Source organism: Corvus hawaiiensis, chromosome 11 (genome assembly GCF_020740725.1).
Source record: "Corvus hawaiiensis isolate bCorHaw1 chromosome 11, bCorHaw1.pri.cur, whole genome shotgun sequence".
NCBI classification, from domain to species: Eukaryota; Metazoa; Chordata; class Aves; order Passeriformes; family Corvidae; genus Corvus; species Corvus hawaiiensis.
In genome coordinates this window covers 3,270,132-3,295,239 of record NC_063223.1, presented here as the reverse complement: position 1 = coordinate 3,295,239, position 25,108 = coordinate 3,270,132, and the positions used below count along the sequence as shown (strand labels likewise).

At 44.1% G+C, this 25,108-nt stretch overlaps 1 protein-coding gene across 2 annotated transcripts in view; it reads right to left on the bottom strand.

The window, feature by feature from the left end:
- The window catches only part of RAD18 (RAD18 E3 ubiquitin protein ligase), a 37,763-nt gene extending 12,655 nt beyond the window's left edge, over positions 1-25,108 (bottom strand). For both annotated transcript variants that reach the window (XM_048315605.1, XM_048315606.1), the window contains exons 1-11: positions 24,969-25,108; positions 24,633-24,714; positions 21,802-21,863; positions 20,369-20,439; positions 15,260-15,609; positions 13,284-13,383; positions 10,775-10,959; positions 9,574-9,650; positions 8,831-8,891; positions 6,314-6,451; positions 3,038-3,194 (exon numbers count right to left, since the gene is read on the bottom strand). In XM_048315605.1, the coding sequence (XP_048171562.1) occupies positions 3,038-3,194; positions 6,314-6,451; positions 8,831-8,891; positions 9,574-9,650; positions 10,775-10,959; positions 13,284-13,383; positions 15,260-15,609; positions 20,369-20,439; positions 21,802-21,863; positions 24,633-24,714; positions 24,969-25,028 (1,343 nt within the window). In that variant the 5' untranslated portion in view covers positions 25,029-25,108. The remainder of the gene's footprint in view (positions 1-3,037; positions 3,195-6,313; positions 6,452-8,830; positions 8,892-9,573; positions 9,651-10,774; positions 10,960-13,283; positions 13,384-15,259; positions 15,610-20,368; positions 20,440-21,801; positions 21,864-24,632; positions 24,715-24,968) is intronic.

The following is a 25,108-nucleotide window of genomic DNA, read 5'->3' as shown; positions in this document are numbered from 1 at the left end:
TTTATTACATAGCTCATTAACTGGCTTATCACTGTTCCTCCTAATTTCTTTTCTAATTTTCCTATTGTTTAAGTAGTTGCGTAAAATTTGGCTTCAGTCCCAGACAGTCAAAGAATACTACAGGACTATTCTCACGGAGCACAGCAGTCCTGTGGAAGCTTTGTGCAACTGTGACTTCAGAGCTTTGAAAAATTACCCTTTCAAACCCATGGCTGTGTTTTGGTGCTTATCTGTAACACACAGTTTGCTCTCCTGGTGGGATCATCAATCTCTGTAGAGCACAAGCATGTTTGGGGCGCTGCTACATCCTCCACGCCTGGTCTGGATCTTTTCTCCAGCAGGAGTAAAATTCTCATTTTCTCAGTTTAACATCAACCTTTGAATAATATCAGTTCATCAGTGATTAGTGTACAATGAATGAATTTATAATCTTAACCAACTACTCCGCTAGCAAGTACTGATATGAGACTGAAAAGGGACAAACCTTATGAAGGAGAGAACAGAAGAATCACTGATTTCTTTGCAGCATCTTTTGGCAGAACAAACATCTCAACTCTGACTCACAGATTGTTCTGTTATATTCTATATGGTACTAAACATCCTTTGTTTTAATTCATCAAAACAGCCCTCCCTTTAGAAGTGCCCTCACAGGAACACAGTATGCAGATTGGGAATTCCAACTATATTTCCAGTTTTGACATTTCAATGTGAAAAACATTTACTCTTGGCAAAGGATACCCTCTCGTTATCAGAAAAACACAAGCCTCAGAAAACCATTACTTGATACAGTACCACAATACTACTAAAACCATCAACATCTAAATCATTCTTCTTTGATTTGTACTGGATCTGTTTCACTACAATTAACAAAAACCAGCCCCATGGTAACCACACAGTGACAAAATACATCTTTCTTTCAAGCAGTTTAAATGACTACACCTGCTTGTTACAGCCCCTGCCAATGCTGCCATAATTCAGGGCCCTTTTGGATACAGAGATCTGTGGGAGCAGCATGCTGGGAGGATGAGCTGCAGTCCTGGGTGGAACTGCACGGTCCAAAGCTGGTCCATGGCCATGGCAGGACCCAACAGGCCTCCAAGGGCCAAACCAGGACCTGGGCACTGTACTGAGCCCAGCAGCTCTCCTGCCCCTTCAGAGCAGCTACCAGGAGCACAGTCAAGACAAAGAGCACATTTAACACTTTTCAGTAAGTGTCCCTCTACCCCAGCATTTGGAGAGGGGGAGACCCCTGTAACCTTTCTTTATTTCCCAGAAAACACAGGAAAACACTCTGAAGTGCAGTTTAGCAAGGTACAGGTTGGCATGAGGAACACTGTGCTCAGACAAGAGGGACTTTCCATCATCCCCAGGCAGCATCTGTCACTTCAGCTGAGCTTTCCCTGCATTACTGCTGCTGTTCTCATCTCTTTGTGCAGGCCAGACACTGGGGTTGGATGCAAACGAGGAGAAGCTGCAGGCTGCAATGCCCCCAGGCTCCCTGGGCCTCTCCAGCTGCCCCTGCCCTGGGCAGTCAGACCAGAGGGTTACCTAACCTCTGCAGGTCAGTGTGTCCCACAGAGCTGGGGAATCTGCTGGAACACCACACACCTGGAGATGAGACACTCCAACATTGGGTATGACAATGCGTGAGCTCTGCGTGAGTCCAGAGCACTGGGAATGACCAAGAAACGAGCAGGAGAACAGGTCCCTGGTCACAGGAAAGAAAAAACTGTTGTCATCATTTACATTCTGAGAAACTGAGATAAAACTAGTCCAGTAATAATCTTAACAGCTTGTTACACAATGAACAGCAAATAACTGATTTGCTGCCTTTATCAATTTTACAGTACCAGTTCAGGCAGAAAGACAGAGATAGCACAGAGGGGAAGGGCCACAGGAGGGGAAGGGCTTTATTGGTCTATAACGCAAGCCTGAAGCCAAACAGAAATGCAGTGATATTCTGAAAGGGCAACAACCACCCTTCCTGCCTCCACCAGTGCTCTGCCAGCCATTTACTGACAAACTGCTGTTTACTGACAAATATTGACTGTATGCTCCCATTCATTCAAGTAAATGGAAACAGGCAGCAAAGCTTGATCCTGTAAAACAAAGACATTTACTATTTGATGCTCTCTAATCCCCTCAGCTGATCTCCTCAACCCAATGCCTCTCCTAGGCTTTCACTCACAGTTCAACATTTCCCTCTGTGAAAGGGAACCCGCATGACAACTTTTAAAAGCTCTTTGTGAACCAAAATGACTTTAGGAAAATCTGTTTCTGTTAAAATATTTCAATTAGATTGCTCTGTTAATAACCAACAATGAAGCCAAGCACTACTTTACTCTTAGTATTTGCAGAACAAGGAGGAAGAGGCAGGTACTAGTGGTCTAAGGGGTGGGAAATTATGAAATGTCACTCCTAACTCAGCTGGTGACCTTCAGCTACTTCCTCTGATTATCTCCCACTTCTAAAAACACAGGAAACCTTTTTATTCCTGGTAATGCAGACCTGCATTCTCCTCTCATTTCTGTTACCAACAAGGTAGCAAAAGATTAGGTCTCTTGCTTTTAGACACATAGCAAAACCCAATTATTCTGTATTTGTTTTCAATTACTTTTTCACTTTTCATCCAGAAACTGGGGCCACAGTTCCTTACAGCAATACTACTTAAAAGACTGGGGCTGTACCAATTTTGGGACCTCTCTGCATAAAATTTCCAGCATATGGGAAGGTGATGCACCAAATGTATTCCCAGTTCCCCAGACATTCCACTCCCTGCTTCTGTATCAAAAGGAGCATTTACACTATCAATCCTTTAAGAAGGCATTACAAACTATTAAGTGAATTCTACATGTATTTTAGCTCCCTTTCTCAAGCTACTGAACACCCAGGAACACCATGGAGAAGGAATCTGTGAGCACAGCTCAGCACCCCGCCTGTGAAGCAGGAGGCCTGCACTGCTCGATGTTACTGGCACAGCTTTTCCCTGTTTGCTCTCATCTGGCACAAACCAGGCAGAAGTGGCCCCCTCACTAACCTGCTTGTTGACCCAGATGACAGAGAGAACTCAGGAGAGGCCGATCTCTGGATTTCCTTAAAGCAATGAGATTCACTTCTTTGGCCATCATGAACTTCTGACTGGAGTTCCTGAGCTTTTCCAAGGACAACAGCTGTGTGATGCTCTTCCTCAGGTTCTACCAAGAGGAAAGACAGAGATTAGAAGGAATGATAATGCAAAATACTATTGTTTATAATTCTGCAGCCTAGAGATAGATGTTTAAGAAAAAAATAGGTTAAAAATATTTAAATATCAAAATCTCATTCCTACATACTGGTTTTCCAAAACTTTCACAGTTTCAAAGGTTTAATTTCTTTTCATGTATGTTTAAAACAAGAAACCAACCAACAACTCCCTGAGAACCAGAAATGCTTCACTGTTGAGTTTCAAACACAAGGGGAGAAATAAAGGGTGACAATGTTTTACACATGTCATAAGATGGAACTTTATTTCAGAAATTAGCAAGCACTTAATGAGACAGTGTTGTTGGCTGCTTGTGCCACTAATCCACTTCAGCCCCTGCATCAGAAGCTTGAGCTTTAAGCTCTACAGATCAAGTTAACAGGCTTATTTTCAGTTGTGATTTACTTCCTTATGCAGCTAAGACAAGGTCAATGCACTGACATTTCCATTTCAATAGGAAAAATAATTTCTAGACAACACAACAGACAAAAATTGAAAACCATTCTGCTGGTATTGTGTCAAGTGTTTCGTTCAATGAAAAGATGAACAGTTCTCTGAAAAGACACCTTCTGCCCCTCCAAAGAGAAAACAAATATAGGTTAAAATTTTGGTATGAAAAGATAGACTGCCCTTATGCCATACCCACAAATATTTTCAAGTGAGTTACTTAACTTGAAAATTGCTCAGGACATGAAGCCCTCCCCAGATCCATCTCACTGATAACTCAGATTGTGAGAGTCACAGATGTGTCCTGTCTCCATCTCAGGGCCCAAGCCATGTTCCTGCTCAGACCACTCTGACTTTTCTACCCTTCCAGCAATGGTTTGGACAGAAATGGCCAAGCAGAACTTTAATTAGAGTGTGGAGGGGCTTCACAATCTTTGGATTCAGCTCAGCTTGCCCTTTCTCTCCTGCTAACAGGCATAATTAATTATCAGGGGCATATTTTTGTCTGCTGAAAACAACCAGCAGATCCCAGTGAGTCAGTTGTCCAGCTAATGAAACACAACTCTGAAATGAGCAGGGTAAAAATAGCAAAGGCCTGTGCAATAATGCAGCCTAGCACAGCTAATATTTATTGAATCAAATTATTTAGCACCAATATCTATCAAATCCTTACAGCGCTCTCCCCTTAGGCACAGCATAGCCACATGTGCAAAAGTTATAAAGATGGGAAAACAGACATTTTAAGCTTAAAGATGAAAAGGAAGATGATGTAAATCAGGAACAGATGATTAAAATGTCACCACAAACAGTGAGCTTAAATTACATCAACCAATAGGAGAAGGCAATGGGAGAGATGGAGGGGGAAATTAAAATAAATGAACAAGCCAACAAAATCCCAACCAAACCAAAGGTCTGTTTTAATTCTGCACAATTCCACCACTTCCATGAGAACCCAAAGGAAGTGGGTAAGGAATGCAGACAAAGCCTTGGCTCTTCCAGCTGTTACCATCAGGCCATTACCGGCTTCTTCCTTTCCCATACTGTAATTCCCAGTTTAATACAAAGGCAATTGCTGTTAACAAGGAACCCTGAGGAAACAGACTTTAGGCATCTGTTCCTTCCCTTGTAAATCACCTTTTTGCTTTTTCAATTGTTTATAGTCATCCGAGTGCAGATGTTTTGCATCAAACTCAAAACTGAAGTTCCAAGGATTGTTGGAAGCTCAGTGAACAAAGTGTCATGGAAATTGTGCGGGTTTGCCAGAACCAAACGAGGTGCTGCTGCATTCTGAACACGATGCAGGATGATACACCTGATCCGAGTTATTTTCTATCTGATCACTCTTTTGGAAAAACTCTGTGGTTTTACTTCAGCTTCTCAGAGCCTGCAGGGCAGCACACACAGAACAGCTCACATAGGAGACAGACACCCCAAAATCCACAGCAGCCCATCCCTCCCTTCCAGAGCTGGAAATTAAGGCTGTGACCCCACTATCCAATAACACATGGCCTCTGCTTCTATACAGGAGAAGAATATATTAAAATCTTTTGTCCTTAAGATTCCCTAACTTTCACTCTTCACACAGAAAGGATTATGCACTGCATCAAGGTCTGCAGGAAACAATAAGGATAAAATTCACGCTATTATACTTTTTTTTTCATTGCTTTTTTTTCTTGAGAGTTCTGCCAGAAGAGCCAGCTCCAGAGAGAGCCACAGATTAACTCAGCTCAAGAGCACAGGGATTTGTGAGAGCTGGGGCAAACTGCACTGCCATGTTTTCCCAAGCATACAGACAACAGCACGTCCCATTTTGGCCAGTGGGATTCTCGCCAAAGCTCAGTCTCTTAAATAGATTAGAAATCCACAAGTTCTATTACGCTGAGGAATGCTCTTCTAAATCCCATATTCAAAGATAAAATGTTCCCTGCCAAAGCAGCCATGAAGCACAGACCAAAGGAGACCAAAGGATCCCACAGGGAACACGCTGGGAGCACACATGGGTGATGTTTGGTGCTGTGGGGAGGGAGGGTAACGAACAGGCTGGAGGCTGTTCCTTCCTCCTAACAAGTGAGTGACTGCAGCCATGCATTCCCACTTCTCACTGTGCCCAAGCACACAAACACAAAACACAGCAAATCAGAGACAGGCAACATCCTGTGTGAACAGCCTAAAACAAGCCCAAGGATTTTATTGCTTCAGTCTCAGGACAAATAATTCCTGAATCCAATCCCCACAAATACTTTTGTAGCTCCCAGTTACCAACCCCTCTCACAGTAATGATCCTGGAAGGCTGAAAGGCAGCAAGCAGCACCCATCTTCACCTTCATTCCAGAGTGGTCACGTGGCCACCCTCAGCACCTCCAGCAAACCTGAACCAGAACCTGAAACCCCTTTTCAACCAACTGGGATGTGCCCCAGATAAACCACATCCAGACACAACACACAGAAATCAAACTAATATATATTTATTACGGGTCGTGCTTATGTTCCATACTAAAATCAACAGCAGTCAGTCATTTTAGGGTCTGTTTGATCTTTATGCTGGTTGGGTTTTTTTCCCCTTAAAGGTTCTAGAAGAGTGGTCTTAGTGCAGTCCAAGAGGGGACAATACTGAATGTCACTGACCTGTGGCTGCTGGCAGCTCTTTGACAGCAACTTCCTCTTTGTTTTGTTTTGCACCTTCTGCTTTGCTCTCACCTCTTTTCTTCCACCGTTTATTTACTTGATCCACCAAGAACTTGAATTCACTTCTGTGTTTGTTTCCTGAAAGGTAACAGAGCATCACTGACCACACCCACAGGACTAAGGTATGGCACAAACACTGAAAGGACGTGAACAAAAATGGACACAAAACACTGAATTAAAAACGTTTTTGTTACAGCAGATGAAAACCAACCCAGCACTGTGATATGTTCCACATTCTATTAACGATCCAAATCTGTGTCTGTGCTTTTATAGAGCTACCCACAGCACTGGCACAGATGAACACTTCATGCTCTGTGTCATGCCCATTACACTGTTGGGATTTGGACCCTTTAGGTAAGTTAATAATGCAAATACTCTCTGCACTTTCAATCACTTAGTACATTTTAGGCAATCCTCTGGTGCTCAGCCAGAGCAATGGAATTATTTAACCTCGATACTTCAAATGCTTTACTCAGAGGCTGGGAAAATACCCAGTGTCCTCAGCAGGATGCTGTGGATCACCTAACCCTGGCCAGGCAGGGAGGGAACCCACTGACAGGAGGGGGCAGCCGAGGCGGGTCGGGCTCTGCTCCCAGGGAACAGGGACAGGAGGAGAGGAAACAGCCTCAGGCTGTGCCAGGGGAGGCTCAGGGTGGACATCAGCAGGAATTTCCTAGAAAGGACTGTCAAGCACTGTGTCACCTCCCTGAGGAGCCCATTCCAATGACTGACCACCCTTTCAGTGAAGAGATTCTTTGAGTATTCTACAATAAAATAACACCAAGTTCTGCCCTACAGAAGGAAACAGATTTGACACTGACTCCCTTTCCCTGAGTAGCTGAAAACACCACATAAGGCCAAAAATTCTGTTAATAAAAAGCAAGTTCTGCCTCAGATGTCGTGTCTGAGTTGCTGCACTCTCATTACGGAATTCCTTTGGCACTTCAGTTTTTCCAGCATTACTATCTTTTGTTGTTCTGGCTCATGGCAGAACTACAAAGCTTTTCTGAAAAGAAATGTCCTGGCATACAAGCACTGCTCAGCTACACTGTAGATCACTGTGGTGCTGAAATGACACCCCAGGCACATCCCACCAACTGCAGCACCACAACGGAAAGCGGCCCCAGACAGAACGGCAAACATTTAGAACACAAGACAGCAGCAGCAGACCTTCAAAGAACACTGTAAATTAAAAGATTTATAAGCAGAAAAGGAAACTGAATAAATTCATTTTCACAGCTGTATTTCCTTTCCTGTAGATTTTTTAACTTTTTAAATAGAGACCATGAAAAAAAGCAGAGTGGGCCGAGGGTGTCCCCGAGTCCTGCGGAGCAGAAGGAAGTGACAGCGGCTGTGATTGCCAGGCAGAGCTCCCAGCCAGCACATGTCAGCCAGCTCCCATCCTCAGGTTCATCAAGCCAAAGTACTAATTGCTATTTCATAAACAGCAAAAAAATGCCAACGGTGCAATGTGCAATTTGCCAAGCGCCTGGGAAAGTGCAAAGAAGCAGAAAAAAAAAAAAAGTGTTTTCTCCCAGACAGTTTGTCCTGCCTTTCCCCAAAGCTGTTCACAGCCCCCAGTGTGTTTTTTCATATGGAAAAGCAGAACAAAAGTACATATGGGAGGTTTTTATCCAGAATTTACACCAGAGTGCATTCATTCAGCTGGGAATTAGGGTCTGGGGTCCAAATGCTGTAAAATAGAAGGGAAAAAACCACTTTGTTGTGTAATAAAGCTTTTTAAAGTCCATCTGTGGTACAGTGAAATAATGGCATTTGACAAGAGTTCTTTAACCTCAGACTGTTCTTGAATTTTAACATAATAATTCTTTTTTCATGCTTATGATTGCTTCCTTATTGTTTTTATGAGGAAATAATTACCTGACACCAGTTACCATTTACCTCTTTGGTCAGTTTTTTTTATTAATTTTAAAACCGTATGTTCCCATTAAAATACTTCTCTATCTTCCCCTTTTCCCTATCTTTTTAGACTTTTAAGTTTTCAGTTAAGCTGCTTGAGATTATCAAGATCTCCAAGTGAGTAAATCAGTTTTGTAGCCATGCCCTTTTAGCAACCTAAACTCAATAAAACACCTGTCTTTGACAAATTAAGACAGTATTTAATGTATTTTTGTTCTAAATGTGTACAACAGACCAAGAAAGTAAATCCAGGAGCAGGAAGGCCAATCCCCTGGCTGGGGCTCAGGAAGGCCTTTCAGCAGTTCTGCTGCAGAGGGTTCCCAGTGACACCACACGCCTGCACATCCCACAGCCTGGCAGGAGACACCAACACCCTGCTCTGCTGCTTTCACGTCCAGCAAACATGGGAAGACGTTAAGAAAGAACAAAGTGCATAAATAGAGATGCCTTTGGAGGCAATCAGAGCGTGTATTTTAGTTCTATGGAAAATAACATGAATTTAAAAGCAAAATGAGGTGAAATTTGCATATTACTTACGATATTCAGCGTGGATCTCATCTATTTCTTCCTCTGTCTGGTCCTTTGTGAAGGTCAAGCTCTACAGAAATCACACAAGTGTTTTTAATGTAAATAAAAAGATGATAAAGCTGCAGACTTTGAAATTAAAGACTTACAACTGGAAGAAGCAACTATGTGGTTCCCCCCCCTCCCCCAGCTTTCAGCACCTCATCACATTAATTCACATTTACAGAACATATGCACAGTGTCCTGCCCTGCTTCCACCGAGTCACCAGGACCAAGCCAGCCCACGTAACACCCAGCACATGTGGGCCATAAAATATTTCCTAACACTGTGCAACAAACAGGCTTCAAAAGTCACCAAAGTATCAAATGTCATGGGAAAAGAACAGGCGCTATTGCCAATACAGAACATGGAATTTGCTAACTAAATCCTAGAGAATTCTAGGAAGCAAAGTATTTATTACCCACACTGCCATGAAGGGTCAAAATCCTCCAGTATGGCCAAGGGAACATTACTCAAGAATTTTTTGCAGTCAAAAGTTGCTCCTACTTTAACGGTTTGGGCATAAAGCTCAGCAGTGCACCAAGGACACAAATGCATGGTGGGAGAAAAATCAGGTTCATTACAGGATGCTATACCTGAATTCTAATATGCAACCCAGGAGTTCCCACAATAAAGTAATGGGCAGGCACTTTCAGTGCCCACTCTGCAGTTTCTGCTGGCCACCCCTCTGTGAGAACCAAGATCAGTCACTTACGTTTTCACCGGGTTTATTACACTCAAGCTGAACCCGAATCTTCTCATTCTTTTCCAGCTCTTTAACAACCTCTGCAACTGTTTGGAAATACAAGAAAGGGATCGCTGAAGCAGGAGCTGGGTAATAGAGAGCTGTAACAGCACAGACTGAAATCACCATGAATTTAAAACACAAACAGCATTAGCCCTCCCAGAGGGAAAGCTCAGGCTCCAACGCCAGGCAAACGTGCAGTCTTTCCAAATCCTACTGAACCTCCCTCCTGCACACAACAGCGCTTGTGGCACACAGGCACATCATTCAGAGAGACTTTCCATTTCATACTGGATGTTTCAGTGGAAGACACAATAGTTGCATCTACTGTTTATCTTACTTTGTCCCCAAACCACCTTCCAGGGCAACAGAACCATGTGCAGGCTGAAGGCCAAAGCCCCCAGCCCACAGAGGAATTACAACCTACTTCAACAATCAACTTCAACTTCAGACACATCCAAAGCCTAGAAACAACATAACTGTTTCTTAACATTTAACTAGAGCCACGGCTATGCAGAACCCTGCACAGTTTACTCTAACATTTACTTTTACAAATCTGTTCCTGCATTTCATCATCTCCATTGCACTGCCAGGTAGCTGTGGGCAGTTATTAAAACAAACACTTTCACCAGACAGTGAAGCAGTCAGAACAAAAGCTTATTAAGCTGTGAAAGAATAAAACCTGTTCCAAACTGGTTTAAGCACAAGCCAGGAATTTGGCACCTGTGCTTCCTCAGCTCAGCTATTCGTGCTACGTAGTGACCTCAGGCTCCCTGCTACCACCCAAAATGCACGTCTGCATCCTAAGCGCGAGTTTAATAATTCACCCTTTGTGCACAGGTTTTGAACAAAGGAAGAGTTTTGCATTATTTAGGGGAGAGCAGCTGAAGGACATGCCACACACCCCAGAACTCTTCCTTCACCCTGGATGAATGAGGCAGAGACTCAGTGCCACTTCATCACCAGCACTGAGTGCAGACTCACCCTGAGTACCCCCAGCAGGTTAAAGAAGTATTCTGCATTGATCTTGATTTACACAAGATAAATTCTTCCAGCTCCAGTTCTCCCAAACAGTCAAACCAGCGTTACTCCCACCTCAAGAGGTGACAGAAGGGGAAATGCAGACTGATGGTTTGTGATGGCAGCAACTTCCCTGCACTCTCTCACTTACCTGATTTGGGATTTAGGGAATCACACTGAGCATTGTACATATGCACAAACTCCTGGTGTCTCTTAATGAGCTGCTGGCGGGTCCCAGAGGTAGACAGACCATGTTCCTTGAGCTTCTTCCTCAGATCTCGATCCGACAGCAGGTTATAAACAACTTTGGACATCAGCTTCCTTTTGTGAGCAGAACTGCCAAAGGAAAACAAAAGAGACTTTATTTAATTAATACTCTATTAAAATCAAAGTATTTACAATTACTTAAGGGTACTTCACCCACTCAGAGTAACATACACATAAAAGAAACTTGGGTTTTCCACCCCAGTCCTGCTCATGTCTTACTTGATTCAGGTGGAGAAATATTAAAAGCATTAAAACATCAAGCCAAAACTTGAATTAGGAGATTTTTCAGCTTTCTGGGAAAATGTCTTTGAGAAAAATAGTCATGTACCTGAAGGCAGCAGTTCCCAGCTAACAGAAGGGTGGTTTGGTGATACAGAGAGAGACATTAAAGATAAGTAACAGTGCTCTCAGAGAAATAGTATCTAAAGCCAAAATTTGCTGCTTTCCATTGCTGTCTGTCAGAAGAACTCAACATTCCTGGCACAGCTGGGGAAAGCATCTTAATTATAGGAAACTGCCAGAGAGAATTCAAGTCCTAGTACCACTTTTGTCACCTAAAATTAGCAGAACATTTCCTCCTGTCAAATTAGCTCAGGCTTCCCTACACCTCCAGGTGAGATACTCTCAAACTAGGAAAAACAAAGGGGCCAAAACCCATCTACTCCCTCACTCATCTTCTGCAACTGCAATCATTCACAGAGGAACAGCACTTATTTAGACATTTTTCTTTCTGCAGCAAAATAAAGCTCAGCTGCACTACTCTGGATTAGAGAGCAGTTAACAGCTTTCCACTGTGAAAACAAGAGATTTGAAAACTATTCAGCACTTTCGACTTATCATGTTGAAAATTTCAAGGTTAAAAAAAAAGTCTTATGCAAAAATTGTCATTAATTCATTTACTCTCATCCAGCCCTGTAGCATGGCTGGTAAAAAGAAGATGGATTATCACAATACACTGTTCAGGGAAACTTCTTTCAGATTCTTTGGGAAATACAAAAAAATTTCACAGAATAATTAAATCTTTGGAAAGTCCTACAGAAGCTTGGTGTGTATTCCAGTTCACCAGAAGCATGAGCTAAAGTGTGCCAACAGCTTTCCAGCAGCCAGCCCCAGGAAAACAGCTCACAACAGGCTTAAATCCAATGTTGGTTGGGTTTTCCCACGCTTAAGAAACACAGTGTTCTCTGGAAACACACTTACCTGTTGGAATTACCCCTGTGGAGCCTTGAGGGGCCAAATTAGCAGTTCTGCTGAAACTGCTCAGCTGTTAACACAGCCGTGGTGCTCCTTGTTTGAGAATAAACAGAGCTCACACTCCTCAGAGAAGCACTAGGGATGTGCTGCTACTGGAACCACACACCACTGCCACAAACCAGACACTGCCAAGGGCCAGCACCCACCCAAAACCGCCAGTGCCCAAGGGGCAGTGTCTGGTGTGACACCTGCTGAAGGCCTAAGCAGTCTAGAGATTAAATAAGCAGAATTTTAAATCTTGTTAAGGACATGGGCATGACACCAAGGACAGATCTGGCTTGTACTTCTATTTATTAAGAACAGAGAAAGCACTAAAACACTCCAAACTGAAATTAAATGTAACATCAGATTTCATTACTCATTTACCATTTTTTCATCTTGAAAGTCCTTTAGCTTACGGACTGCACACTAAGTGTGACTGGGCAAAACAAGAGCTTTAACATAAAATTACTTTCTAATTCAAGGTTCAGGGGAATTGGAAAAATAAGCATTGCAGTACAAATCCTCCCAGTTCTTCAGTCTGATCAGTCAGAAATAACAACAGCCTAAATTTCTGCTGTAAGTAAAACAAACTGAAGCTCCACTTCTGATGTGAACGTGGCGACCGTGACCAATGCTGGGGCAGGGGCACAAAGCCAAAGGAATGCATTAATCTTATGGAAATCGAGATCTTCAGGAAATTTCAACAACCCCACAGCAGGGAGAGCAAGGCACAATTTTTATTCTTTAACTTGACAGCTATTGAAGAAAATGTCTCTTGGCACACCTGAACCAAGGCAAGCAATTCATTCACCAAATGAAAAATGGGAACCAGTGTTATCTGAAGGGAATTTTAATGCCAGGGAGAAGAAAGGTGACAAGAACAACGCACAGTCAAAGTTCTCCTCCCTGTGCTGAATTTGTTAAAGCATTGGCCACTGTTTTCTTGCCACTAAAAGCCAAAGAGCAACTGTGCTGGCAATCCACAGACTTTCTCAAGAGGGGACAATCCCCACTGTGATTTCGGAGTGCTCTACACAGCAGGGAAGCCAGAAACAAACACAAAGAACTACTATTACACCCCAGCAACAAACAGTTCTTAGTTCAGCAGTGCACAAACCAGCCACGTGCATTTGGAAGTTCTCAGAGCTGTTCCTTACCTTCGGAGGCTGTCCTTCTTCTCCTCTCTGGTCAAGCAGCTATCCAGATGTTTGTTTATATATTGCTCTAGGATAGCAACCTCACAAACAGGACATTCCACTGAAAGCAAGGGAGAAGGAATTTTCTAGTGTGGCTATAACAGCAAAGAGCAAATGTTTTCGTCTGAGAAACTAATTGTTGATTGAAAATGAAAATCCAAAACTCTAGATTTCTTGTTTTACAAGATCTCATGTGTCTGTCCAGAATCTTCCTTTTTAGCTCTTTCCAGAGCAACGAATTCCCTCTCTATGTGATATCAGACTGGCTCTCATCTTGCCTGCAGTCAGAGGGAATAGTATATCTAATAAAATCTAGACTAACACACACACACTACACAGTAACCTCGGGGCTAACAGAAACAGCAGCAGATTTCCCTGGTAATGCTTTCCACTTTTGCAGTATTTTACTCCTAAACAAAGGAGAAAACACTACAGCAGAAGCTTTATTCATGTTGACATTGTGTTCCCAATGTATGGCCCTCCCAGGACTGTCAATGCACAAGGTAACAGCCTCACAGGAATCCCACAATCCAGCCATGCTCCCCGCTCACTTCTGAGCACAGGTAACTGGATTCTGTGCTTGGCCTGAGGCTCACGAACACCACAGGCATGGATACACACAGCTCAATTACTTTTGTACCATATTTTCAAGAAGCACCTATAAGCATTATCTGTAAAGACAGACTTAACATATTCCTCTTTAGCAGCCAGATTATGTCACAAACAAAAGGCTAATTTTGAATGAACAGGATGAGAGTCTGTATCCCCCTCTGTGTCAGCTTGAGGAAGCCAACTTTGATTTAAACAACAAAACAAGAAACAACCTCTGAAAAACACTGAGGTGTTGTGGGGATTGAGCAAGTTCTCTGCTCCACAATTCCCAACTCCCACTATGTCATATTCCAAAGGTTAAAACACCCCAAATGGTTGGGACAGTAACAAAACACACTAATCCTGAGCAGTCTGTGACTGAATTGGAAGTTACATTTGAGTTCTTAGAATAGGAATAAATAACACTAAAACCCCTCACTGCAGGCAAGCAGGTCAAAGTTTCAATTGCTCAAAAATAAATGAGCAGTAAAATTTCATTTGAGTTTCAAATTACCAACACAAGCAGGTCTGATGCATAAAGCCATGACAGGTTTCCCACGGCTCCTTTCCTGGCTGTGGTACCTCTCTGAGCAGGATTCACCCAGCTAATGAATACATATGAACTTCAGAGTGCCAGACAAATAAATCACGAAACAAAAGAACAGATAAATTTGAACTAATAAGAACCAGGGGTTTACTCCTACATAGTGTTTTATTTTAATTTAGGCTTTTGGCTGGGTCCATAGGATGGCTGCCAGCACAATAGAACTAAGAGGATTCTGCCATTTTATTGTGGTTGATTAGTATAAACTGGTACCATCGTGCTTCAAAATAAATTCACCTTAACTCTCTGGAATTACAAAAGAATGAAGCAGATTAATCTTCTGGAGAGTGTGTGAACAGAAATATTAACAGAGCTGCTGCCATGCTCATTTTGAGTTCAGGCTCACCCCACAAATAACAAACATGCTATAAAATAACCTGCATCTGGTTACTCAAGGATGAAGGAGGAATTACTTCATTTTTACTAAGTCTGTTGCACAACTATTGTTTTTTAGTGTTGTTACTCAAAGCAAAGGAATCCGTAAGCGCTGAATTCCATTCCATTCCCTGGCAGCAGCTCAAGCTTCCTCCTGAAGAACACGCTTGGAGCAGAGCTGTCCCACACAAGCAGCGATGTGAAGGGAGTCTGGGCCAGTTAAAGGGGAAGGAGCTGAACGTGCCAACACGGATCAGAACCATGTGGAGAAATGGGATGAGTGCCACGGACTGAGGGTCCTCTAATGTGTACAGCCACCCACACATGGGGGAGAGAGCAGGACATAACCAGCAATTAAACACCTCACCTTTCTTGTCTCCTTTTACCACAGATGTAGAAGGCTTTTCATGACTTTTGGTGCACCCAGGAATCTCTTGTGATCCCACTTTGCTGTCTTTACCACAAACCACTGAAGAAGTGCTGTAAAGGTCATGGTGTTCCTCAGTTTTGAAACTCTTCTGATCAGTCCATGCCAGGCCACCTGCCTTTGTGGAGGTGCAGACTTTATCCTTTCTTAAGAAGCTGTCAATCCCTAGCACTTCTTTTGAATCTGGCTGAGGAACAGGACTCCTGTGGCTCTCGGCAGCTGGACACTGGCTGCAGGCTGGAGTGGATGGAATTAGGGGAGCATCCAACACTAACTGGAACAGCTGCTGTCTAGAAGCACCCAGAAGAAAACACAGTTAGCACACTGGACAGTATTAAGTTTTTCTTGGAGAAAGCAGAATGAAAACAGATGGAGCTTTTCACCGATTCCTTCCTCCCTCTCCCCCCTGCTCACATGCAGCACCCAGGGATTGCCCAGCCCTCAGAACCTAGAGCAGAAGCCAGCCAAGCCTCCCATGCTCTGCAGAACCTAAGCACCATCTTCCTGATTCCAAACTAAATAAATTGCATTTTGCAGACACAGTGACATGCCTCTCAAACACCACCTGGAATGCAGTAGAAATCAAGGAGTTTTCTCCCTTACTTGAAGCTGACAGGAGACCCTTTTCAGGCCAAAGCACCTCAAACAACACCCAAACCCAGCTGTTACAGAGGCTCCTGGAGCAAGGACTCTGCAGCAGGCACTGCCACACTCCATGGCTCAGCCAGCACATGCTCTGTAATCAAATTCCATGGCTTTACACACTGCTGTGACATAGTTCACTGCAGCTGAGGTGACAAAGTCCAGGGAAAGCAGCACAGCTGCAGATCCTCAACTTGCAAAGGTTTTAACTGGAGAACACTTAATAACAGCTGAAATAATTTGGATTCCTGTTCCTTTAAAAGAAGAGGACTGTGAGCAATGTCCCTACAGAATGTGCACTACCATAGAGTGTTACAGCTCTCTCCTGAAGCCCCAAGGCCCAAGAGGACAGATTATCCAAGGAGAACCAAGCTCGCTTCACATGAAGGGTGTTGTTTTTGTACAAAGGGAGCCAGAAGAGAGAAAACTGAACAGACTCTGATTCACATTCTGTAGTAGCAGCTGGCTCAATAAAGTATGACCTGGTCTAAAACAGAGAGAAACTGGAAAAACAGTACAAAACTCCATCCTAACAATAATTTGATAGCAAATGTTGCTCTAATTACATCATTGATCTAAAATAATCCTAGGGAGCTTTTCCTCATATTAAAAAATAGAGGCATAGGAACAGACTTTCTGAAGGGATCTGATCTTGGCACAGAATTAATGGAAAGAACACTAGCAGAAGAACTTGAAAACTTGTTTGCCAACACCCACTTTTTTGGGTGGGAAAATACAGAAAATGCTAGTACTGCAGGCAAAAGAGGAAGGAGCAGTCCCATGCTGGCTTCTCCCAGAATGTGGTATTTTGGGCTCATGAACAGCTGGGTGATGACATCTCATGGTCCCATGCCTCAGCCCCAGGGATGGAAGAGTCAGGGCATGGGGATGCTCCTTGCACAGCCCTGGGCCCTCCAACAACACTTTGTCACCTGCCACCCCCTCCCTCAGCACCAGAGCTAATTACTCAAATTTCTCACTAATCACAGAAATTCTGACAGTTGTTATTGGAGAGATTGGGACAAGTATGTCTAGAGCAGAAGACTCATCCATCACTCAGCGAGCCCAGAGGAAGCATGCAGTGATGGAGGGTCCAGCCTCTGCCATCACCAGCCTGTCCAGCTCACCTGGGAGCTGATCCTACGGCAAACCTCAGTCCTCAGTCAGATTTTCAAAAAGCTCGGCATTTTGTGTACGGTCTCAACATTCCCTGTGATACTCTCACGAATTTAACAGACTGCTATGAGCTCTGAGAGGTCTGAGCTGACAGAATTTTACCTTCCTGGCACAAAGCAGTAACTGCAGCACAGCTGACAACACTCAGTTTATGAGCAGAGCAGCGTCCTTCCCTTTGAAGGCTGAGAGATGAATCAGCCAGGTGCCAGTGAGCCCAGGTCCACCAGAACAGCCAGTACCCAAACCCTCCTGCGAGACCCATCCTCCTCAGCTGCTGAGTGGGGTTACAGCAGGGAGTTAAAAACCATTTGTTTAACCAAAGACAGATGGTTTCTTAACATCCTCTCCTCCAGCACCCTCCCTCTACTGCAATAACAGCATAAGCAGCTCCCCACATTTTTTCCTTCCGATCTGTAATGCCCACAAAAACTAAGTGTCCTTCATCAGGATCCTGGTTCCTATTCTATGGTTCTTTTACTTCTCTCTTGCTAAAGCAGCAATGAAGCAAAGTCGTTGGGAATTTAGGGCTTCCACATAAATAAATTCCAAGGAAGAGCTGGGAGCTGTGAATTTCCCTAGGAAGAACTCACACAGGACATTCCCAACTGCATTAAAGGCAATGTATCTCCTTGAAATTCCTCCTGCATTCCTGCTGGAGGTTCAATCAGTGTATCAGCAATGACAGCACCTGCTCTCTCAAGCACCCAGAGCTGATGTGTTTATTCCTCTGACTCACTACCTGTCGAGTAACCCTGATTAGGAAACAGATACAAACTTGACAGTAAAAACATTTTTCTTCCCTATGTATGAAGAAAAGCAAAGATTCTTTTCAGCAAGAGCTACTACTTTTCTACTTATGCAAGTGTAACTCTAATTTCTATTGTTAAGTTTTCTAGCAAGGTGATGCACAAACTGACAAATTTTATCAAAATAATCTCTTTAGTAGAGGGCAATGAAACAAATTCTTTACACTTCACACAAAACTCTACACATTATTTTTGAAGATACTGGCCTCACTGCAACTGATAGAAGAACTCTTCATTAAGGACAGCTGGTGCAAATACTGCTCCTCATCCTTCTCTCCTGGCCTGGCCAGAGCCATGAATTCTGCCCCAGAGCACAGACAGGCAAGGGAACAGAAAACCACTCATGGGAATGCCCCGCAAGCTCCTGCCCCAATGGGGTCAGGATGTGCCCCTCAGCAGGGCACTGCAAAGCCTGGTCAGAGCTGCTCCTCTCCCTTTCACACACAGTAAAACACCCATGGCCTTAACAAAGCACAGGACACCTCCACTTTCACTGGGAGACAGGAGAGCCCACTCTCTGTACAGGGAGGGAGCTGCATTCCCACACAGCACCCCTGAGCACATCCTGACAGCTCATCCTGCAAACACCTGACGCTGAGCAGAGTATAAATGGGATCAGCACTCGGCTCTGGTTGGAACGATTCCCATTCCCTGCATACGCTGACCTTGGAGCACAGCTTTCACTCTGCTAAGTGCCACCAACATTACCATTTCCTTCCCCTCCAGGCCTGACTTAAGAAATGGGTTTGCACTTTGTGAAATGTTGAGAAGACTTAAGGCCTAATTTTCATAAACATCAAACTACCCGAGGCTCAAAGTCAAGTTAGAACATACTTTGTCTTTCAAACATGCTGAGCTCTTCAACCCCTGGACTTTGGGTTTGGGGACAGCCAAGGGGAAACAAAGCAGATGGAGAAGGAGGGGGGAAACAGAAGATTTGTCCTGTACCAACATCACCAGGGCAGAATACAGCAATGGTGTTACAATTTAATGATACCCACCCCACATAACGCTCCCTGGACAAGCAGTGTCCCCTCAGCTCAGGGCATGTGCAGCCACAGGAGAGAGACCAAGCCCCTGGACACCACCCTGACCATTACCTGCATTCCCCTGAGGAGTCTGTCCCATTACAGCAGCCAGCAGGGAGCCTTTCCCACACAGACCTGGAGCACACCCTGCACTAGTTCCCTCCACCCGGGCCAGACTGGGCTCCACAATCCTACTGATCTAACTCTACATGAGAAATTGATTGAACTCCAAGTCACAAAAGGAAAGGTTATTGAACTACTCTCACTGGTAAGATTTATACTGATCCATTAAAGCAGTCCAAAAAAATTAACATTTAAGATTCAATATCATAAATGGATACAAGTCAGCACTACTTGTTCCCTACAAAATTAGGCATTAACAAAAAAATAGTAATCCATTTATCACTAGGAAGTACCAAAATTCAAGCTGAAACAATGGAACTGTAGGATTTAAATTACTCAAATAAATCAACTGAATCTAGTAGAGGTCATATAGAAGATTACATCTATCTACATTCTATGATCTTCATCAGAGAAAAATTCTCTCATGAAACAAAGCCATCAACTGAACTATGCTTCTTGTCACTTACAAAGCCAAGAGTCTCATTGACTTCCAGCTCCAAGTTAATTTCAGAGAAAAAGATGAAATTGCATTTGTCTCCTATAGAGACAGGAATACCCACAGAATTCCCAGCAAATCACTGAGTTGCTTCTCATCAAAAGAAAACAAATAATACAAGGAGCTTCATGTATCTACTGTGGTGAGAGTTCACCAAGTCATATTTATTCTGTTGTTCCTGTCTTTTAAAAGGATGTGAAGCTCAAAAATGAATTAAAAACAAACAGAAAAGCAGCTAAGAAATCGAGTTGAAAACACAGCACTCCGTCACTTTCCTTACTCAAGGAAACTCATATTTTTAGTCTCTCAATACCTATGTTTTTCCCAGCCAAGGACTTCACCAAGAGGAGTCTCTTGCAAGTTGACCATTATCACTGGACAAAATCCTTCTATTCAGAATTTCCCCTGCACACATAGGAAGGATCTTCGAAGAAAATCTTTATTACCATTATTTCCCCCACAGAATCCTGACATATCTGTTGACTTCCCACACATGGGCAGAGACTGTAACTTCCAGAGCAGCTAACCAGAAGCAGAACCAAAATAAGCTTCTAAAACCTCCACATCACTCTAGTGGACAGTAACCTTCAGCTAGAACACTGCAGGATTTTTCCAAAGTGAAAACATTCATCTTTGACAATGCTTCTGTGACACCACAATATTTTTGCTCAGTTCTCACACTGCTCCTCTCCATGGGCTGAGCCTGGTCCCCCCCCCCCACAGTCACACCTTTCCAGCTGCCAAAACAGAGGCAATAGTCATAAAACCACATAAATACCTTGCAGAATTAAAGCTCTTCACTAGATCATCTAAAATCCGGTTGTTTTTCAGGTCAGATTCTGAGACTGCCTATTAAAAAAAGAAAGAAAAAGCAAAAACAAACCTAAACAAACATTCTAATGCAGTGAAAACAGCAAGTGCCCAGAAAATGTTCAAGTGATCAATAACTTGCTTCTTGGCTCAATGCCTCAACTACCCCCACTGAAGTGCTACAGAAATTAAGATGCTTAAAGGGTAAACACTTTTCCCCAAAAAATATCTCATATTAAAATAACTGCCTGAGAACTTAAGTCTGGGATATTAAGGGTAATAGATAAAAACAAAGCATAAAGCTAAAGCAACAAAGCCCAGTGTGCCCAGGCTCCAACAATGGTTTATTGTAGCACAGGTCTACCAAACCAAGGATCTTCTGAAGGGGGTAAGAACCTTAAGCATCAAAGCATGAAAACTGATGAAGGGAAATGTTAATCTTCTGATTATGGAATGAAAATGTGAATTATGAGATGACTTTATGCATTCAATTCATTCTTTTTAAACAATTTCTGATTTTTATCTCACTGCAACTCCGTTCTTCTTTTTAACAAAGTTTTTTTTTAGTTTCTCATACCAGTACCTCTAAGCTTTAAACAGGTCGTAGTAAAATGTACTCTATTGTAGTCTCCACTTGTTTGATGTTTAAAAACTGGCAAAGATACAAATAAGTACATTTTCTAGTCTTGAAAAGTCTCATCTGTTTCATGCTTTAGAACACAGACCAAAATTACTTCTATTTTGCCAATATTCCTGAAGCGCCACTCAGTTTTTAGGCACTGTTTCTGAGGTTAATAAAGCCCAAACAGCTTAAGGTGAAAAGTTAAAGCCTAGAAAAAACTGTGTTCTGTGTTCTTTAATCAAAAAAAAGGCTTTAAGTGAGATCCTAATAACAACCCACCTGCAGAGCAGCCACAGCCTGCCTCCAGTGCTCTGCACATTCAGCCTCCTGTTCCCAGGGCAGAGCAGAGGGCTCCCCTCCCCAAAAGCCACGCAGCACAGCCACCTTTAGCACTAGGAGGTGTGTGGTCACCTGCAGACACTCTTTGAGACGAAATGAGGCCTCTCACACATGGAAAAGTGCGTGCTTATGTTTCAGCACAGCTGGTTTAAAAGATGGAGTATTTTAACCAATTAATGTTCAGTGGTTTGTGACAGATTGTATACACAGCCCCAAGCCAAAGCCCAGGCCTGATGCTCCATCCACTTCTGCATGCACTGACATTGGAGCACCTCTGAAACACGAGAATTCCAGATGCAAGAGCACCCCACTTTGCCCCTGTGATCAGAATTATTTGGCATAGTCCAAAGGAAAAAGCTCCTGAGATTTGCCAGAAAAATTAAAAAAAAAAAAAAAAAAAAAGGGGGGAAAATACCAAACCAAAAAAACCCCACACTTACCACACAGCATGTTGGACACTGTGTTTTGTAGGATAAAAACTTGCGGATGCAAAGGGAGCAATCTGGAAAAAGGAAACACATAATTTTGAAGCAGACATTCTTCCAAATGCAGTTCCACATCCTTGCTTGTGTATTGCCTTATTGTACAATATGTGCAAGATATTCCACAATACACAAATATTGAAAATATACCATTTTTCCATGGAATTGAGGTTATCATTGTTGCAAAAAAAAAAAAAAAACCTGTGTTCTATATCAACATGTTTCAACATCAAATATCAGCTCTGTCTAAAGCTGATGTTTGGGTCCTTTTATTTCCCAGTGCACGACAAGAAAAGCTTCATCAGCCACCACCACTGCAGCAGTGTTTGCACTGCTCACTCCCTCACCATGTTGGGTTTTTGACATGACTAATGTTGGATCACTTTCATCTTCCTGTACAACCCCAGACAAACTCGCAATCCCTTCTTTTTTCCAGGCTCTTCAGCCCCTTTCCAAAACAATACCAACTTGGTGAAAGAAGAGGCTAAGAAGGAGGGAGACTGCACTGAAATGCTGGGAGACAGCTTAATGTCATCCAATCATCACAGGATGCCTCAACAGACTCGGTGCTGAAACACACCATAAGCTTCATATTGTCACAGTAAACTTCTGCATTCGTTACACTTTGTCAACTTATCTGTGAGCTTTCATAGTCACTTAAGGATTTTAAAAGTCTCATCATTCTCCAGGAAAAGACATTCCCTCACTAGATCATTATGGGTCAGAGCCTCAGCACTGAACACACTCAGCAGCAGCTCCCAAAACAGATCCATATTTCATGGACCCTCTGGGAATGCATCTGAAAAGCAGCAGAAGCATTAATTAATCCCAGAATGGTTTGGGAAGGACCTTAAAGTTCATTTCATTCCACCTCCTGCCATGGACAGGGACACCTTCCACTAGACCAAGTTGCTCCAAGCCCTGTCCAACCTGGTGTTATGCACCGATTAACACTTAAAACTGCAAATCCATCTAAATGCTCAAAAATTACTACATACATAGTAAGAAGTAATACAGGGTGAGAAACCCATACAGAAAAGAAACAAACTTTAACTGTATGACTACAAATGAAGTGGGAGATCCAGGCTGCTAGCATCTGACAGACCCTGTCAATGGGCCAGGCCCATGTGTGCAACGATTGCAGCCACAGCTCCCTCAGGGAGAACAAACCACACAAGCTCTCAGCATTTATGCCTGGGCTCCCCTGCCCACCTTTCAGCTATGCTGGCCTGAGGACCAAATTCATCCTCTCAGACTCAAGAGTAAAAGAAATCCCTGGGCCACATGTCACTCTGCTCATATTAGAGAAGACATTCACCTTCAGATGCTTTTATTGTGTGAAAAAAATACCAACAGCACATCTGGTTCTGTCACTGATGACACAGTCCAAACCACTGTGACAGTTAATACCTACTGTCACATGAGCTACTGAATCCTCCCAGGAACCCAAGGAGGAGCAGAGGAGGAATTTTATGTGGCTACAGGTGAAAACAGATTACAGAGATGCTCAGAAGCCCTGAAATAGATCATTAAGAAAATGAGAATCAGCAAAAAGTTTTGCAAGTAGATGTATTTCATTGTCATCCATTCAAATTACTCATTAAAGGCAAAGGGCTTTTGGCTCCAGTTGTCCAACCTCAGTCATCTGAAATTACAGAGACAAAAGAAAGGAAAATACTTCAAGAAATCTTGATCTACTGTAAAAACCTTGGACCTTCTGCAGTTTGCAGGGGAAAGTAAATGTGTAATCTATTAAAAAAAAAAATAAGGTAGACAGATTCTTTTCAAAGTTAAGGGCCTCTGAACCCCACTGTGCCCCAGGCAGGCTGTACTACCAGCAAGTGTAGAGAATTTCCAGTTTTGTGGCTCCCCACACTGGTTTCAATGGTGACAGCTTTGCCAAGCTAAACTAAACTTAATTGCCAAGCTACAATGTCCCCCTTCACAGAAGGAACTGCTACAGTTTCTGAACCAAACAACTATAAGCATTTATTTTAACGTGAAAAAAGGCAACGAACTTCCTCCCTAATCTGGCTTCAGCAAACTGCTTGGGGCCAGGTTCCAGCAGATATCGCCCAGGGCAGACAGAACAGCATGGAAAATTTGAGCTCATTAATGCTCTCCACATAGAGCTTTGCATTTGTACCACCCTCAAGATGGTAAGAAAGATATTTAAATGAAGAATGCCAGATGCCACATGTTTGTATTGCAGCAGGAACTACAAAAGGGAAGGCTCTGGCTGCTTCCATCTCACAAAGCTCCTCCCAGCTTCCGTCGCCAAGAGAATCACAGAATCCTAGAATGGTTTAGGCGGGAAGGGACCTTAAGGCCCATCCAGTGCCACCCCCTGCCATGAGCAGGGACACCTTCCACTGTCCCAGGGCGCTCCAAGCCCTGTCCAACCTGGCTTTGGACACTTTCAAGGATGGGGCAGCCACAGTTTCTCTGGGCAACCTGTGCCAAGGCCTTACCACCCTGACAGGGAACAATTTCTTCTGCATCTCTAATCTAACCCTGTCCTCTGTCAGTGGGAAGCCATTCCCCCTTGTGCTGGTACTCCAGGCCCTTGTGAATAGTCTCTCTCCATCTTTCCTGCAGGCTCCCGTCAGGCACTGGAAGGCCACAATTAGGTCACCCTCCAAAACCTTCTCTTCGCCACGCTGGACAATTCCAAGTCGCCCGGCCTTTCCTCTCAGTTCACACTCGGGAAGCTCATCCACTTCAGCGGGACGGGGCAAGTCCCGCAAGAGCAACCAATGTCCTCGCAGCCCTCCCGCCGCGGCACTCACAGTTGTGCGAGCACTGCGGGATGATCACGGCGATGCTGAAGTAGTCGAAGCAAATCCCACAGCGCAGCAGCTCATCCACGGCCTGCAACGAGAGCGGGATCAGCCACGGGCACGGCGCCCGGGCGGCACGGGGAGGGGGTGCCCCGGCAGCGGGGCTCGCTGCGCCGAGGGGCCGCTCCAGGGCGGCGGCCGCGCGGGGCGAGGGCGGATGCAGCGGCGGTGCCGGCACCGGCTGCGAACGCCGCCCGCGCTCCAGGGGCGGCGGGGCCGCTCACGGGCCACCCCGGGGACCCCCACCCATCCTCCCGGTCTCCGGCCCCGCCGCGCCGCACGCACCTTCAGCGGGGCCAGGCCGGGCGGCCAGGGCGGCTCGAGCAGCGGCAGCGCCAGGGCCATGTCCCGGCCCCACAACCTCAAGGCCCCACAGCCCCGCTCCGAGCGGGCGGCGGGCCCGGATCCCGCGCGCTCAGCGCCGC